General features: G+C 48.8%; 1 protein-coding gene and 1 long non-coding RNA gene across 4 annotated transcripts in view; one reads left to right on the top strand and one right to left on the bottom strand.

Annotated features, from left to right (window-relative positions):
- The window catches only part of LOC116940931 (uncharacterized), a 30,825-nt gene that overhangs the window by 4,013 nt on the left and 8,019 nt on the right, over positions 1–18,793 (top strand). Inside the window, exon 2 of one of the 2 annotated variants that reach the window (XM_032951321.2) lies at positions 156–362. In XM_032951321.2, the coding sequence (XP_032807212.2) occupies positions 156–362 (207 nt within the window). Of the gene's footprint in view, positions 1–155; positions 4,847–18,793 lie in introns of those variants that run through there. The other variant, XM_032951322.2, reaches the window with a different exon arrangement.
- Positions 3,517–16,896, bottom strand: LOC116940933 (uncharacterized). Of its 2 annotated transcripts, XR_012941416.1 has the most exons (4): positions 16,702–16,896; positions 15,328–15,414; positions 5,584–5,782; positions 3,517–5,220 (listed from the first exon to the last, which is right to left on the bottom strand). It is a non-coding gene; the product is annotated as an uncharacterized LOC116940933 (long non-coding RNA). The 2 variants fall into 2 exon arrangements; XR_012941415.1 differs by lacking the exon at positions 3,517–5,220 and having other exon boundaries at positions 5,271–5,782.

The raw sequence follows: 18,793 nt of genomic DNA, 5'->3' as shown, positions 1-18,793 counted from the left end.
GGCTGAGTTGTTCGTCAGCTGGCGGGAGAGCGAGCGAGGGAGCGAGAGATAGAGAGCACGAGAGAGAGAGAGAGAGAGCAAAATAAGATTGTGTGAGAGAGATAGCAATGTGTATTGTCGCCCCCCCCACCCCCATGCACTCCATCCGTACACAGAAGGCCAGGACTCACGACGAGCCCGTACCGCCTACTCGCGCTACCAGACGCTGGAGCTGGAGAAGGAGTTCCACTTCAACCGCTACCTCACCCGCCGGCGACGCGTCGAGATCGCCCACTCGCTCTGCCTCACCGAGCGCCAGATCAAGATCTGGTTCCAGAACCGCCGCATGAAGTGGAAGAAGGAGACCCGGACGGGCGGAGGAGGTCCGGCGCCCGGCCCTTCGCGTTGAGGGGTGTCGGGGAGCGCGGGGGGTGGTGCCCGAGTGGAGGCGGGCGGTGGAGGGGGGGGGGAGCTTGCTTGGAAGTGGGGGACTCCAGTCCAGGGTGTGTGGAGGGGGGGGGGGGGTCCTGTTGTTGCTGTGGCTGATGATGGGGGGGGGGGGGGGGGGTTAGCGCGCTGCGACTACGTACCCGGCGGACTCGGGTTCGATTCCCGCTCAAGGCAAACACCAGTGACGATTATCTGAACCGGTTCCTGGGTCTTTCGCCCCCCTTTGTCGACTCGGCCTCAAATGAGTACCCGGTGCGGTGTGTGAACATCGCCACTGGTGGAGACAAAGGCGGCCGGGCGTGGTGCTGATCCACTCCCCCCCCCCCCGCCTCCCCGGTTTTGCCGGGCCGGCCTTCATAGGTGTTCGCTAACAGCACTTGCCCCAACAGCCTGAATAGGCTACACGGGGGACATTTGTCTTTGATGATGACGACGACGATGCTGCGTTGGCCTCTCTCTACCTCTGATAACATTCACCGGCACGTTCGTTGAGATTGTCTTTTGCGTGACAATTGTGCGTGTGTGTCTTTACGTGTGTGTGTGTGTTCGGGACTGCAGTCTGTTAAGGCTATACGGGGGATCTTCGTCTTGTGCGTGTTGTGTAGCAGCCCATGATGTGGAAAAGACGTCGGGATATATTCCCACGTACGAGGATCGTTCATTGTCAGCTTGAGTGTTTTTTTTTCTTTCGGAGGCCAAATTTACTGAACTCTTTTGAATTAGTTTCGGCCGATTTCGTCAACATGGGAAAATCTGTGCCGTTCGCTTTCGAGCAGCTGGTTATACTTTCGCTTGGAAAATTTCCACGTGCTTTTACTTTCGAGAGAACGAGAACACGCGGGGGTGGGTGGTCGATGCTCAATTGACTCACTCACGCGCATCGCAGCTGACAATCGCCTCCCCACCACTTGAACGCGTGTCGCACTACGTTTGTATGTTTTAGTGCGATAGCAGAAAAAATTCACCCCGGTGAGATCGGATCATCTCAGCTCGACAGTGGCCAATGTTGACGCCCCCAAAAGGCTCGTGGTGTCAATGGCCCGACGAGCGACAAGTACGTTTGACAATTGAATTGTGTAATGTTTTTTTTGTCATGTTCGTTTAAAAAAATATGTTTTTTTTTTCACTTACAACTTCCGGCACTGCTAGAGTGTTACATTTTCAGCACGCTTTTTTTTAATTTTGAGCGCAGTACGTTCACAATTCGTTGGGTTTTTTTTTTGGATTGTTGCGAGGACTCACGCCTCTCCATGGAACTTCCGGTAGGCCTCTGCACATGGCCATGTTGGAATGTTGACGCGTGCCTCTGCACACGGCCTCTTGATTATTAAACCCCTGTTGTTGTCGTTTTGTAGTCGTTGTTGTGGTTGACGCATTCACGTCAAGTGTAACCTCTGTCGAGTAGGCAATTAGTGCGTTTACCTTGATGCAATTATGTGTAATAAGTGCCAATGTGGCTGCTAAACAACCAAAGCCAACCCTTTTCGTCTAGGCCACAAGGAGCCTTTTAATCCCCGAGGTGTAGGGTTAAGAGTTCGGGTTTGTGTTAGCGAGGGTTTAGAAGTAGAGTTAGAGTTTGTGTTAGTGTTAGGGTTAGAGTTTGTATTGTTAGTTAAGGTTCGGAGGTGTGGTTAGAGTTTGTGTTGGCGTTAGGGTTAGAGTTTGTATTGTTAGTTAAGATTTAGAGGTGTGGTTAGAGTTTGGGTTAGGGTTTAGAAGTGGGGTTAGAGCTTGTGCTGTTACGGTTTATAGTTACCGTTAGCGTAATACTGTTTGTGCTATGTTATAAGTGTAGGGTTAAAGTTGGGGTATCAGGGTTATGACGAGAATACAATGATCTTGGTGAGGCTGTGGCTGTGTTTGGGTTTCGGTTGGGTTCGTATTAAGGGCTAGGCTTAGGGTTATTCCAGAGTTATGGTTATTGTTTGGAATTAAAGCTATGGTTAAAATCAAGTTTATAGTTGGGGGTTAGGATTAGACTGTACCGCTATAGATCACAATAGGGTTATGGATAATGTTATGGTTGGGGTTATGAGGGGGAGTCGGGTTAGAGTGTAGCATTATAGTTAGAGACGGAGCTGTGTTCGGTTTCGGGTTTTTTTGTAGGGGGGGGGGGGTTAAGTTATGGCCAGGGTAAGGTCTCAAGGGGACTCTTCACTACAGTTAGACCTATGTAGCAAAAATGATAGAGAATGATCCATTTATGAATACTCAAAACATTTAAGCGAGAAATGTACATGGAACACGACGTTTCATTTCGAAGCCACCGAATCTCAATGCACCTTATCAAATGTAGTTAGCGATCTCCTTCCTTCGTACGACCATGGGAGCCTTCTCGCTTTCGCGCATATCCAAACGGCCTTTGTACTGTGTTCAGCGAGAGGGGGGGAGAATGTACGAGGCATGTTGGAAATCGGTGGGGTATCTGTGAATGGATCGCCCTGCATGATGCTCCCGGCACTGAAGAAATGGCGAGAGGGTCCGTAGGATCAGGGTTCAACGTCGCTCTTATATCTGTCGCTAATAGCTTTTGTTTTGTGCAATGCCATTGGCTAATAGCGATTAGCTGGCTACCCTATCTTGTTTGTTGTTGCCAGTATTTAATGTATGGAAACATAATAAGATTAGGTTTTGCCCTTTCTGGCAATAAAAAAAGGTGTTAAGATGTTCAAACACCAAATATAAACCTCTTAGCAAGGAATCATATGTGGCATTGTCTTTGTACTGTTCGCCTATTTGGCGTTCTCTGGTCTGACACTGGTGAGACGAGGACCTATAGAAGGCTGTCTCTGGTGTAGGCCAATCAGTTTCAAAGACAATGCCACATGTTATCATTATCAGAGCATGTTTTTTGCATGATCACCACAAGTACGTGTGGTTAATGCAGACACGATTCCTTGCAAAAAAGGTTTCTATCTCTGTGTATGAACATATTAACGAACACCTGCTGTTTTATTGCCAGAAAGGGTAAAACCTATTATTGTTTTTTTCAGATCCTATCTTTGTGTTTGTTCAAGTGTCCCGTTCTTCGATTGCGGCGTGTATTATATCCCCGCGGTGTACGGAGACACGTTTTGTTAAACAAGGTACGCGTGGCATATGCAGTGCGTTTATTGGATATGTCACAACGGTATTAATTCGTAGTAACAATAATACAAGTTTATATTGTGTATTTAATTACTGTATTAGCCAGTTTACTGTATCAACCTGCGGACTCACAATTACGAAGGACACCGAACTCCCTGACAGCGAGTCTTGAACTCTGGTGAACTCAGCTGATCAGTGTGGAATGAAGCAAGGTCGTGAATGATCCTGTGCTGCACACGTGGTCTGGATATCTTCCCCCACCTCTCTCAGACGTTCGTGCTGTCGACTCCATGCCCTCTGTTCTTAAACCCAGGCTGAAGGCTTTTAGTATCCTCTTGTTATGATCGACTGTCTCTCTCTCTGCTACACACCAGTCCGTGGTTGTGCTGCACAGCTCCTGGGTGTGTCTACGGGTCGGAGCACGTGTAGCGTTCGGCATGACGTCCGGCGTTTCGCTCCACTTGCCGGGAGTAGGTGGCGAGATGTTAACTACCTCGCCTGGTATACAGGAGGTCGTGGATTTGATCCCGACCCTGACGCCTGCTGAGTCCGCATCTTCCCCCCGTGGTGGTTGCGTGAATTTATTCTCCGGGTCCTCCGGTTTTGCCCTTCACATTTAGAAAAAATGCGTTTAGAGTATTTGTCTGCTATACATTTGCACGTGATAAGCCACTTGCTTCAACCATAATTTGTGATAGCCAGGTCGCGTCTGAAAAAGAGCTATAAATATATAGCTCAGTTGGTCTTGCCTGGTAAAGTAAAAAAATAGCTTAAGTTTAGGGTGTCTTTAGCCAAACGCCGGGGAATTCGCCTCGAGCCAGCACTACGCGCGTTTACGATCCGAAAAACAAACCACATCAGAGAGAGCGAGAGAGAGAGAGAGAGAGCGCGCCGTTCTGTGGTGTACTAACACCGCTCTCTCCGTAAAACTCCTACACGTGCTCGTGAATGTCCTCGCCCGTCGACAGTCGCCCGTTGTTGGCCACCGCAGACACGCGGTCGCGTTTGTAGGCGTCACGTGACGAGACGTGCGCTGTGACGCGGCCGCGCTCGCGTTGTTACCGCGTCGCTCTTTGGAGTCGTGCACGCGGAGTTGACGCCGCCGCTGTCAATCCGTTCACCCGGTGAACACAGCGGCTGCCGCTTGCTGCTGCCGATGCTGCTCCTACGTTTCGTTGGACTAATTCCACTCCGGGCCAGAGCAATAACAACAACAACGAGAACATCAACATGGGCGAACACATCGGACGTCGCGATGTAGCGTTGGAGAGGAGAACAAGAATACATTTAACAAATACAAATAAATGTCATTTTTGTTCGTATAAAAACACGGGGCTCGTCCGCTTTCCATTTGTCTCTCGAATTCCATGGGTTCACAACAGCCACCTGTTTACGTGTTGTTGGGGAGGGGGGGGGGGCGGTGGCGCAGTGGTTAGCGCGCTGGGCTATGAACCCACGTGTTTACGTGTTGTTGGGGAGGGGGGGGCGGTGGCGCAGTGGTTAGCGCGCTGGGCTATGAACCCGGCGGCGGACTTCGCTCAATGATTCCCGGGACACGTATGCAAGTACAGTATGTTGAACTTATTTCGCGCCGTACGTTAAGCGACCGTGTTAATAGGAGGCGCGACCCGGCGAGCTTCAGTGGCGAGCGATGTCAGGAACGGCTCCCTCCGCTTGCTTCTCTGCCGCCCTGTACGACCCGTGCTGCCGAGAGTGGTGAAGTATGGTTAAACACCCCCCCCCCCCCACCACCACCCCCGCATGACCGAGACAGCATGGGAAGACAGCCTTCATCCAGCAATAGCTTTGACAACGAACTGACTATGACAGCATTATATATATGTGTATATATACATATATGTCTATATGGGAATATATTACACAGATCGAATGCACTGCAATGTTGTTACTGAGTTGCAGCGACGTTGCTGACTAACACGCGCTGTGTGTAGTGCAGCACTTTATATTGGAACAGGCGACCAAATTATTAAATAATAACTTATAATCGGCCGCGTGCAAACTCACAGCGAAAATAACTTAACGTTTAACAACCAACTCAGCACTCACCAGCGTGGTCGAGGTATGGTCGGGTCACTCGCGTGGGTTTTTGAGCTGAGTGGGGAGCGGTGGCGCAGTGGTTGGCGCATTGGGCTGCAAAACCCGGCGCGACGAGTTCAATTCCCGCTCACAACCAACTCACACAGTGTACGAATGTCTTGAGCCGCCCCTGGGCCCTCTCTGGGTCGATTCAGCATCAAATGAGAACCTGGTGCGGTGTGGAAAAATAAAAAAAGCAACGCTGAGGTGACAAAGGCGGCAGGGGATGTGATCCCTGGCAACGCCAGCCCCATTGCGTGCAGTTCCGGCCTCCACAGGTGCTCGCAAACAGCACTTGCCCTAACAGTCTGTTAGAGGCTATCTGGTGGGGAGGATCTTTGTCTCTGCTCGAGTTGAGAGTGGAGGAGGTAACGGATGGAGGAAGAGGCGAGGTTGCACATGTAATTATTATTTTAAGTAGATTTACATCTTTACGACTTGTTATGCCTTCTTATAGCAACGCCTACTTTATTTTACTTCGGTAATAACAGCGGTAAACAGCGTACACATATAAAACAAAGTTATCGTATTTAATTTAACCGCGTAACCTCACTGTTAGGATACATATATATGTAAGGCAATAATAGTGTGCGTGGCCGATGGGAATGTGTTTAACATTATATATGTTTTATTTGTTTACGTGGAGAGACAAATTGGGAGCAAGTATGAGAAGAATGTACTGAATATTTATCGAGTTAATTTTACTCTGCACAAGGACCCTGATGAATATTCCGCGTGCAATACGTAATGTCGTAAACATTGAAGTGTAGTAGACATCCCACCCGTCAACCATCATAGAGTTGGTACAATCGCAAGCCGCAGAGCTTCGTGATATTCATAGAGCAGTACAAACATGTGTGTTATTACAACCATGATTTATTTATTATGTATATGTATTACGCTTACACTTAAGCCTAATACACTATGTTGTACATACAGTATACATGTTGACCTATACAGTATGTAAAATCGTGAAAGATGGCTGTGACTGACGCGAATCATTCTTCATCCAGTAATCGATTAATCACGACTGATGATGATTGACGGCGACGATGGTGGTGGTTGGATTACTCGGCGACCCAAAGTTCCATTCCCGCTCACGGCCACCACCAACAACAGCGACGATTGTCTGAACCGGTGGTGGGTCTCCCCTATGTCGACTGAGCCTCAAATCGTACCTGGCCTAATGTGTAAACATCACCACTGGGGAGACAAAGGCGGCCGGGAGTGTTGCTGACCACCCAGAACCATCGTGTGCATTGCGTGCTGCTCGCTAACAGCACTTTTCCTAACACAGTCCGTTAAAGGCTTTACGTGTGGATCTGTGTCTTTTTGTACTACTGTTAACGTGCATTAGTTAAACAGGCGGCTTAATCTTATAGCGGAAGAGACTCCCATAAATTCACTGGACATGAGATGCAAATACATCAACATCTCTTCACGAGCAAAGTACAAAGAGAGCAACATCAACCCACAGACAGAGTATGAGCTGCGACCGTGCAGCGGAACCTCGCACGAGCCGCTGCAAAGCGGATATACATTTGGCTCTTCGTAAAATAATCGATTCCAATTTAAATAGCATAGTTCAATTTGCCTTGCGCGCGATAATAAAGATATATAGCTTTAATATCGTTTAGTTGTTATTATTAGTATGTGCTGTAACTGGCATGCAAGATACATAATTGTAACAAACATTTATAGACTTGCGTTTGGGTAATTATACGAGATGGAGCGGTGGCGCAGCGGTTAGAGCACTGCGCCCTGTGTGTGTGTTTGTGTGCGAGTCCGGCGATCTGAGTTCGAGTCCCGGCCGCAGCTACAACGACATCAGCGGCGGCGTGATACCTCAGTCTGGTCCGCCCCTCTCCATTCACCATCAACGGCGCACACACCAGCCTGGTGAAGTATGGTCAAACAAATTCCCCGTGACCAACACGGCGTGAGTAGGCATTTACGTCCAGTCATCCACGAAACGAAGATAATGGGACGTGGGGGTGATAAGTAGATTATAACTGACGATTCGGGCAATGGACCTTCGAGGTAGCAGAGAGATCATTGCTCGTCCAGTAGATGACAAGAAGATGAAAATGATTATAATGTTATATCATTACTGCATATATATGGATTTGCGTTCCTGCATACATGTTGGGAAACAAAGACAAATATCACGCGTATAGTCGTTAACGGACTGTTGAGGCAAGTGCTGTTAGCGAGCACCTATGAAGGCAGGGAACGGCACACGAGGGGGTGGGTGGCCAGCACCACGCCCGGCCGCCTTCGTCTGCCGAGTGGCGATGCTTAAGAAAAACACCGCACCAGGTACTCATTTGAGGCTGAGTCGACCTAAGAGAGGTCGAGGACGGGTTCAGATAATCGTCACTAATGGTGTTGGCCGTGAGCAGGATCGAACTCGGGTCGCCGAGTTCGTAGCGCAGAGCGCTCACCACAGACACACACACACATATACACACACAGACACAGATACACATAGACACACACAGATACACACACACACAGACACACACAGACACACACACATACCACCACAATAACAGCTTTCGCGGTTACGATTTGTCACGGCATTCTAAGTATGCGGCATTACATAAACCAAACCACTGCGCCTGGGAAGAGAGATGTGGAAATGTGGGTCGTGTAGTGTGCGTGCGTGTAGGGTGCACGTGTGTGTGTATGTGTGTGTGGAGCGGTGGTGCAGTAGTTAGCGATGCCGCACTACGACCCCGTCACGCTTCCAATTCGATTCCAGGGCCGCGGCTAACATCAGTGGCGAGTGATGTCAGAACCGGTGCTGGGTCACCTCCTCTTGCTTCGACTCGTTTTCAACTGAGTACTTGGAGCGGTGTGTGTATGTGTGCTTATACTACAAACAGTTCTGGTAAGACAAAGACGGCTGGGCATTGTACTAGCCACACGATCCCCTCGTGCACCGTTGCCTAGGTACTCGCTAACAGCACTTGCCCGAACAGCCTGAAAGATCCTTTACTGGGTATCTTATCTTGGTCTTTATTTCGTACGCGCGCGTGTGTGTGTGTATGTCATCGTCGATGGGGAGATAAAGGCGGTCGGGCATGGTACTGGCCACCCACCCACCATCGTGTGCCGTGGCGGCCTTCATAGGTGCTACCCGCTAACAACACTTGCCCCAACAGTACATTGAGACTATGCAGGCTCTCTTTGTCTTTGGCAATCTCTCAGAAAGGGGGGGGGGGCTGGGGACGACCGTACAAATGCGGTTTCTTTTAAGCGGTCGAGGAAAAGGAGAGGGAAGAGAAAGAATCCGAGGATGGTTGTGTGTGTGTGTGGGGGGCGGGGGGGATAAAATAAATAAATAAACGCAGTTGAAAGAATTAAAAAGGGGGAGCCAAATTGCCCCAGGACCATATAACAGCTTGAGCTGCGAGCGTCGCTTGTTCTGTTCGGAGGCTCCGGCGTTTCCGCCGTAATTGCTTTATGGAGCTATTAAGGCGACATACCGGGCCGCTTTTATAGCTGCGAGTCGCATTGTGTTGCCTGCCCACGAGGTGGTAGAGTGCCCCCCCCCCTCCCCCCATAAAGCAATTTCGCGTGGAGACGGAGGCCCCGCATCAGGGAGATCAGAGCGCACCACCGAGAAGAAGCCATAAACACGCGCGCCTCTGCGTGGTGTGTGTCTCCTGTGTGTGTCTGTGTGTGTGTTTCTGTGTGTGTCTGTGTGAGTCTCTGTGTGTGTCTGTGTGTGTGTCTGTGTGTGTGTCTCTGTGTGTGTGTCTGTGTGTGTGTTTCTGTGTGTCTCTGTGTGAGTCTCTGTGTGTGTCTGTGTGTGTGTGTGTCTGTGTGTGTCTCTGTGTGTGTGTCTCTGTGTGTCTGTGTGTGTGTCTCTGTGTGAGTCTCTGTGTGTGTTTCTGTGTGTGTGTCTGTGTGGTAGTGTAGCGGTAAGCGCGCTGCGCTACGAACCTGGCGACCTGGGTTCGATTCCCGCTCACAGCCACTAACACCAGTTACGATTATCTGAACCGGTTCTGGGCCTCCCCTATGTCGACTCAGCCTCAAATGAGTACCTGGTGCGATGTGTAAACATCGCCACTGGGGAGACAAAGGCAGGCGTGGTGTTGGCCACCCCCCTCGTGTGCCGTTCCGGCCTTCATAGGTGCTCGCAAACTTACCCTAACACTCTATCGTGTGAAACGGAAGGCAGAGGGGAGCGACGCTCACAACAACGAGCGCAGCGCCGGGCGCCTAAAATGCAGAGCTGACACAGCAGTCAGTCAACCCATGGCAGCTGGACCTGTTCCGTAACATCATGCTAGCGGGCCTCCGATACGTGGCCTCAAAGTGTACCGTAACATCATGCTATCGGGCCTCCGATACGTGGCCTCAAAGTGTACCTAGCATGGCACAAACGTCGTGTTAACATCACCTCGAACGGCGGTTGTTGTTGTATAGTCTGTGTCTCTGTGTGTCCCGCTCACGGCCAACACCAGTGACGATTATCTGAACCGGTCCCTAGGTCGACTGGGGAGACAAAGGCGGTCACCCACGTGGACCGACCTTCTGGCTACCAGCACTTGCCCCAACAGTATGGTAAGGCTACACGGGAGATATTTGTCGTTGTGTGGGGAAGTGACTGGGTGAAGGGGGCAAGTGGCTGGGTGTGTATGTAGGGGGAAGTGGCTGGGTGTGTGTGTGTAGGGAGCGTGTGTGTGTAGGGAGCGTGTGTGTGTGTGTGTGTAGGGAGTGTGTGTGTGTAGGGAGCGTGTGTGTGTTCGTTGGAGCTTCTCTGCATCGGAATAATTTACGGGGAATGTTCGTCTCCGGGCAATTAGTGAATGCAAATGTGATGCGCGCTCCTTCGGTTCATGCTCGCAACAGACGCGGCGAGTAATGACCTGTGTGTGTGTGTTCATATATATGTGTGGGTGTGCGTGCGTGGAGTAGGCACCAGCGTACGGCACTACCACTAGAGTACAAATAATGCCATATATGTGCATTTCGAAATTCAGGGAACAGCGTTCCGGGCTGGGATGACCAGCACCACAACCGACTGCTGATGTTCGTTGTCTTTGTCTTTGGTGCAAACAAATACAAATACCCCCGTATAGCCTTAACAGTTCTATGAAGTGCATACGTAGACGCGAGCGTTGTATGCACCGCTTAACAACCATGAACGTTCTACCTGCGGAAGCTTTGTGAATCGCGCCAAGGTGTACACGCTGTACTTTCATTTACGTGCATATGTTTGGGGTGTATAAAATCACAAAGAACTGTCAAATATGCGTATGCTGCTGTATACAATATATATGTATATATACTACGCAGTGCTAGATTAGGAGTTCCCTTCATCTAGCAGTGCATAGATCATGACCGATGATAACACGTGTACTTGCTACAGTGGGTGAGCAGTGGCGCAATGGTTAGCACGCACTTGCGCGATGATCCCATCCACCTGAGTTAAATTCCCGGCCACGGCTAACAATCAGTGGTGAATTATAATTTTACATTATGTATTACTTAAATATGTATACTGTGTACCATCATAATATGCCAAAATCAATCCACTCTGGATTATGATCTTCCCAAGTTGTGACCATTTATCATATTACCATACCATATGTAAATATATCCAAATAAAGCAATGTATGTGTTCCATACACTACATATATATGCACGTACGTATATGTACTGTAAGTATAATGTTACACATCACGTTATTAGATGTGTGTTTGTTATAAGCCTATCATATTAAGAACTGGTTAAGTAAGCCACGTGGTAGGGAATCCAGCTTTACAACGATAACATTATAAACCCTGGTCGCGTTACTAACTTACCGTGCCGGTAGTGACCTTACCTCGGGTTTACACGTCATTGTCTTACTCTAAATGAGCATTGCACGGGTTCGTTACTCTCCGACAATTACTCAGGTTAAGAGGACGACTTAAAACATGGGAGAATGATTGGGTTGTATTATGCATGGTTTGACGTGAGAAAGTCTGCATCCGATGCAAAAGCATCGACGCTGTGCAGCACTCAGTGCACAGACGCAGCAGCGGTCGTAGTAGTCGTTGTAGCCCGCATGGCCACAATCGCTCTGGCGTGGCGTGTCTTTAATGGTTTCCTATGTGTATCTCTGTGTCTCTGTGAGTCTCTGTGTATCTCTATGGGTATCTATGGGTTCGCTATGGGTTTCGTGGTGTGGGTTTCATGGATACAATCGCACTGCCGTGGCTTGTCTTACATTTCATTTATATGAGCCTCTGTGGATCCCTGTGCATCTCGATGGATTTCTTTGTGTCCCTATGGATGCGCTTTATATTAATAGTAATTCAGTTGATAAAAAGAGCCTCTCATCGATAATCTCAAAACGCTGTACGAGACACAGCGACCAACACTCAGAATGATAGAAAAAATAACTCATTGAACTAAGAGTTCCCCAGATGTATGTTGATTCGAAAATAATCAATCAATCAATCAAAGCACGTTAAACTTTAACAAGAACCAAAAAAAAGCCCGCAACAACTACATGCCGGATTGGGTTACGTTACTTCCGAAAAAACATCAAGTAATCATTTACCGAAGAAGGATGACTCTTCAAGAGTCACTCAGGATTCGTCGGGGAGATGATGCGTCACGGTTGTGCCCGGTTCACGCGCGGGTGGCGAAAGTTAACTTTGTTGGCCAAAGCACAAACGCCGTGGTGGGCAAACAGAAAACGTGAGGCGCGATCTTCCATCGTTGATTTTGGGTGGATTCTCCTCGCCCATGGGGGGCACATGCCACATAAATGGAACTGTTGATGGAACCACCCTCGATGATGACTGTGTTGTTATTATTATTGTAGCCAGTGTGTAGTTCAATGGTTAACGTGCTACGCTGCCAATCAGCATCACGACAATATGTATGTATACTGGAGGAAACCGATGAGCTATAAAGCTCTTTTTCACAGATGTCCAAAACCGGCGACCCGAGTTCGATTCCCACTCACGGCCAACATCATCTGAACGGTGCCTGGGCCTCCCCCCAGGTTGACTCAGCCTCAAATGACTACCTGGTGCGGTGTGCAAACATCGCCACTGGGGAGACAAAGGCGGCCGGGCGTGGTGCTGACCACCCACCCCGTCGTGTGCCGTACTGACATCCATAGGTGCTCGCTAACGGTCTGTTAAGGCTATACGGGGGGATCTGTGTCTTTGCGTATGATACGACAATGAATGTGGCTTCTGAGTGAGATGATTATTACGATGATCGTCTTGCCCGGGCATCGACGACAACCGCTTCATCATCAGCGTGGAGAGGAAGACCCCGAGACCACCACCGAATTCTACACTGGCCCGTGGACTACGCAAGGTGGTGAAGTGTTTCGGCAGGTTCACTACGACGCGAATGTGGGATCATCAGCTATCATCACCGCCATGCAATTATCATTAGAACTCGTGACGTGCCCGTACGGGCATTAGTCATTGTGCACGCACGTGGCACGAACACCACCACCTCGCGGACACTTGCACATCCAACAGCATCGATCGCGGATTGTAAATGACCTATGATCCACTCCCAACTTTACATCATGAGGAATATCCAACGCCATGATAAGAGTAACAGTACAGGCCCGAACAGCACGAGTTGCAAACAAGACGCAAACATCTGTGCATTTAATAAAACAAACCATCATAATTTCCTGAAGAGGTTACATTATGGTCCTCTTGTCTTAGATCTCGCTCTCAAATGGAGACATACTTTGCGGCAATGAGCATTCCTGAATCCACTCTGCTGACGAGGCCAGATGATGGCGAAACAGGTCTACAAATGTGTATCTCACTGTTGCCACTACCGCTCAAGATGCGGTCGCATTGTCTCAAATCTGCTTTGATCATGTCCCAAGACAATAGAAGACCACAATGCAGTTCTTCACGAACGCTAAATAGTTTTGTTGGCTTATGCACAAAGTCTATGCTCGGTGTCGTTTGAAACTTCCGATGGCATCGGTGCCACGCATTAGCCACCGAATCATTGTAAAGTAACTTTAGATCTAATATTTAATCACAAATGCTCATGCAATATAAAATGCAAACAGATAAACAACATCAGCGTGTTAATTTTGACTATGACGATAGTAGGAATATTTAATTTGTACTATTGGGCAACTATATCATTTTATGAAATAGCATGCAATGTGGTAAACTAAATATTCAATGGAGACACTTCTCAGTACTTCTACACGGAAAGCCTGTGTATCGGCAGTACACGCAGTACATTTGTACAACCAGGAGAACGCAACAATGGCTATATTTCGAGACACGATATCAGTTTGCTGCCAGCGATGCTGCGAAACATTCCCCTTTGTGACGTCATCCCCCCACACTGCCGCCGTTCATTCGTATTTCTCCTTTGTGACGTCATCCCACCCACACTTACGCCGTTCATTCGTATTTCCCCTTTTGTGACATCATCCCCCCCCCCAGACTTCCGCCGTTAATTCGTATTTCCCCTTTGTGACGTCATCCTCCCCCCCCCCCCCCACACTGCCGCCGTTCATATTCGCATTTCCCCTTTGTGACGTCACCCCCCCCCCCACACTTCCGCCGTTCATTCGTATTTCCACTTTTGTGACGTCATCCCCCCCCAGACTTCCGCCGTTAATTCGTATTTCCCCTTTGTGACGTCATCCTCCCCCCCCCCCAAACTGCCGCCGTTCATATTCGCATTTCCCCTTTGTGACGTCACCCCCCCCCCCCCCCACACTTTTGCCGTTCATTCGTATTTCCCCTTTTGTGACGTCATTTCCCACCGACACACTTCCGCCGGTCATTCGTATTTCCCCTTTGTGACGTCATCCCCCTCCCCCCCCCACACTTCCGCCGTTCATTCGTATTTCCCCTTTGTGACGTCATTTCCCACCGACACACTTCCGCCGGCCATTCGTACATATATATATATTTTTTGTTAATCAGTGCAGTTAACAACGTCCACTCGCTTTACATCCACAGGAGTTGACACCAATTGTCGTCCTTGTTAATCACGCCCATCGATCCCCGCTTCGTGTTCACCGTGGCGAGCGTGAGTCAGGAGAGTGTTGGCAGTGGCGCTGCCACAGCCGGCAGCGCTTCCGCCGCGTTGTTGCGGAGGCTTTCGCGGTTCGAATTTTTTCCAGCGGGCCACCCTGATTAATACCGCGGGTGCGGCGGGTGCATTAATAACAACACCAGCAATAATAATACTAATACTACTACGCGTCGTCCGCTTCACTCGCAGTGGAAAGTAAAGACCTTCCTGACGTCATGCGCAAAGGGAAACCATCCCAACAAAGCCATTGGATGCCGGCGGCAGGGTCCAAATTTGGCAACATTTATTTTTTTAGACGCAAATTGGGATTGATTATGCACAGAAATTATCGCCCCCCCCACACACACTACTTGGATACTGATGCCCGTTTGCTGGTCAGGTGCTGTAGTCAACTTGTGCTGCACGGGGACAGCTGCCACTGGGGGTGCCCTTCCTTAATATGCGTTGAGATGTAACGTGAGGTGCTCTGGGACGCCCCGGCATATAGCAGGGCACTGTAATAACCTCAAATCATCACCGCTCAGAGGCAGCAGAGTCACTTTGCACAGGATGAACATACTGCACCACCGAGACACGAACAATCCGTGTAAAGTATAGACGTAGCTTTTACATGGCAATCTGACGTTTCGGTCAATGGACCTACGTTAATTTTTTCCTTACCTTTTTTTTGTTTTGCACCGCGTTCCTTCTTTGCTCAGTATCCGCATGTCTCCCTCGTCCCCAGGTCTCGTCTCAACTCTCGATCACCTGAATGGTTATAGAGATACACCGTCTTTACCAGTCGTTTGGCCATACTTCACCACGCTGGTCGGTGCGGGTTGAACTATCACTCACCATATTCTTGGTTCTTTCGGTAAAGTAACGTAGAAGGGAAACAATAAAATAATAAAAATATATAAAACAATAAAATTATCACGACGTTTCGACTGCAACACTAGCAATCATCATCAGGTGTGACAACCACAGCATTTTTTTCAAATTTTCTTGTTGTGGTTTTCACACCTGATGATGATTGCTTGTGTTGCAGTGGAAACGTCGTGAGAATTTTGTTTCATATTTTTATTATTTTATTGTTTCCCTTCTACGTGACTTTACCGAAAGAACCAATAATATGAATCCCTGCAGTCACGAAAGCTTTCAATCAAAATTTTATCGCTCACCACTGAAGTTGGCTGTGGCCCGGCAATCAAATTCAGTTCGCTGGTTTAATAGCGGCAGTGCGCTGACCACCACATCAGCAGCGATGGTTTTCTGGACCGGTCCTGGGCCTCACCATCCCTTTACCAACCAGCATTGACCAGCGTTGTGAAGTATGGTCAAGCAACCCCCCTTGACCGAAACAACGTGGGGGTGACCCTTCAATCCAGGCTATAGATAATGAGTGTTGTCATCATTATTGTCAACAATTGTTTAGATTTAGCAGACAGGCGTGCAGCATTGCTCGCGTACGGAACTCAACAATCTCCCGGCCTTCTCCAGACTACCAGCTCAAACAAGGAACCGAATGCTTGGCGACTTTGCCGTTGAGAGCAGCGACTCAAACAGCTGGGAAAAAACGTGTCCATCTCGAAGACGATCGTCGTATTCCGGGCTGGATCGCAGCTGAGCCTTGTCTGGACACCCCCAGAGTGAGAGTGTACGGTCACACCGCCACCGGCAGCCCGTAGCACGTCGGAGTCAGCCTGGTAGCTCTGTGTTTGAGCAACAACAAAAAAAAACGGCCTCGCAAATCGAAAAGTTGCCAAGCCAACTCCTGGCGGTTAACTCAACTCAACCAATCAACCTTCCGGTGGTCGATAAAATGAGGACGACTTTGTGAGGAAGTCTACTATCCTATTATGAATAGGCTCGGCCTCGCCAAAGGGATGCGGTGTTCTCACTGCTTGGCTTGGGGGTTGTAAATAGGGGAAGATCACGTCTCGACGACGATGCTTAATATATTCTGTTGTTGTTGTGACGGCACGCCACGGGGTGGGGGGGGCGGGGGGATGTTGCGTGGTGCGGCACGTGGTTATGGGGAGTGAGTGGTGTGACCTCGTGACTCTGTTGACCACGATCCACGTGACCTGTCCGGTTCACGCATTGTTCGCGTCACGTGACGCCATCGCCATCACCACCCCCACGCCCCCCTCCTCCCCCCGGCCCCCTCCTCCAACCCTCGCCTCTTTGCAATGGCACCGGACATCCGGGCGGACCTGGAAATAATTAAGACACGAGAAACAATTAGACACGAGGAAATAAATGAGCCACCAAGGCAAACGGAGTTTAACTTCGTCGTTGGTAAATGTTTAACGTGAGCCAACGGTCGACAGCATTTTTTTTCACGACTCGCTTAATTGTTACAGCGGGGCCTGCGGCCACTACAACCCAAGGCTATGGACCACAGAGTTCTGAATTAAACCACCTTGCTCCCAGTCTACACATCAGAGACTCGCCGCTGCACCCATAAGGTCCCGTCCTCAACGTCTGGGGATTGCAGATTCCCTCTGCGTTCCCATGAGGCCATAGAGGCATCTTCGGTCATTGGGCAAGGGAGCTGTTCCCTGCGTGCCCCCCCCCCAACCCCACTAGATCTCAGCATCTCTTTCGGAGTCTGTGGACGTTTTAGAAACACGTCTTAAAACTGATTCATGCACTTTTGTTTATTCAACTTTTAATTCCGTGAGGTTTTTTTTTCATGCTGAATGTTGGTCGCTGCGTCTCGAACAGCGTTTTTAGATGATCGATGAGAGGCTCTTTTTTATATAAATTGTATTACTGTTAATATACAGTACATCCATAGGGACACGGAAAAAATCCATAGAGATCCACAGGGATCCACAGAGGCTCATAGAAATAAAATGTAAGACAAGCCACGGCAGTGCGATTGTGACCATGAAACCCACACCACGAAACCTATAGCGAACCCATAGATACCTACAGAGATACACAGAGACTCACAGAGACTCACAGAGATACATATAGGAAACCATTAAAGACAAGCCACGCCAGTGCGATCGTGGCCATGCAAGCCACCCTATGGACCGTAGAGCAAACACCACTGTAGCCTGGGCTCCTTCGGCGGCGGAGCAAAACGACACGAACTCTTGCAGCCATCTCGTTGTGACCCGGCAGCAGCAGCAGCAGCCAGCAGCAAACCTCCACATTAGCGTCGAGCTCGTGGGCCGCGCTACAGCCATCATCGTGCGCAAGGCTAAACTAAAATTTGCAACCCCCACTCCACCCCCTGGTTTATTTGCTTATTGCAAAATGTGTCAGATTTTAAGGTTTATTTCATTAAAATAAAAGAGTCATACTCTTATCTGTCTGCTATGGCGGACTGAACCTCGATTAAGTTTTGTTGAACTCTAACCCGCTTTTAGATTTCCAAGCCTCCCTTTATCTCTCAATGGGCTCTCATCTGGTTGCCATAATGTATATGATGAGCAAGAACTCAGTTCTGCCTGCGGAATATAAACACAAATTATGCTGTGGTCCATGAGCGTACACATTGGCTTCCCAGACCAATAGTACCCAGTATTGTTTGTTCATGCAACCACTCTGGCCCAATTTCGACCCCTTCGCGTCACGTGCAAATGGGAAGCCGATGGGCAATGCTAGAATATGTATTTAATTATCCATGTGCGTGTGGACACACAGAACGGAGTTTAGCTTGTATGTGATTTTATCCATGAACACGTAATGAGTTTAGTTGCAACTACGGATCATCTCCAATTAGCACGGTTGGCTACGTACGGTGAGAAAGAGTTTTAACATAATACAGTACATACCTATAAACACAAAGCAGAGTAATGGCTCATGATTCGCCCGTATGATTATGATGATTGCTTGACAAGCGTTACTTGAATTGAGAGTACAAAATAATAATGTGTTTGTCAGGATATAAATCACTCATTTGAAACGAAGCAGGCTTGGCACACGTTCTTAAAATGCAAACACTTTATTTGGTGATGTGCTGCTGCTACTGCTGCGTTGGCAGCGGTGCACACGCACAACTAATAATAATACACAACTCAACACACCAGTCAATTTCAACGCTGTCTTGAAAGAAAACATTATTGGTGACGTTTCAGACAATGGCTTTGACCCTTTATAGAAAATAAACCTTCATAGCACACTATTCTAC

Source organism: Petromyzon marinus, chromosome 10 (assembly GCF_048934315.1).
Source record: "Petromyzon marinus isolate PM22_M1 ecotype Great Lakes invasive population chromosome 10, UKy_Petmar_22M1.pri1.0, whole genome shotgun sequence".
In the NCBI taxonomy this organism is placed as follows: domain Eukaryota; kingdom Metazoa; phylum Chordata; class Hyperoartia; order Petromyzontiformes; family Petromyzontidae; genus Petromyzon; species Petromyzon marinus.
The sequence above is the reverse complement of the archived record's forward strand: the minus strand, read 5'-3'. Positions and strand labels throughout refer to the sequence as shown.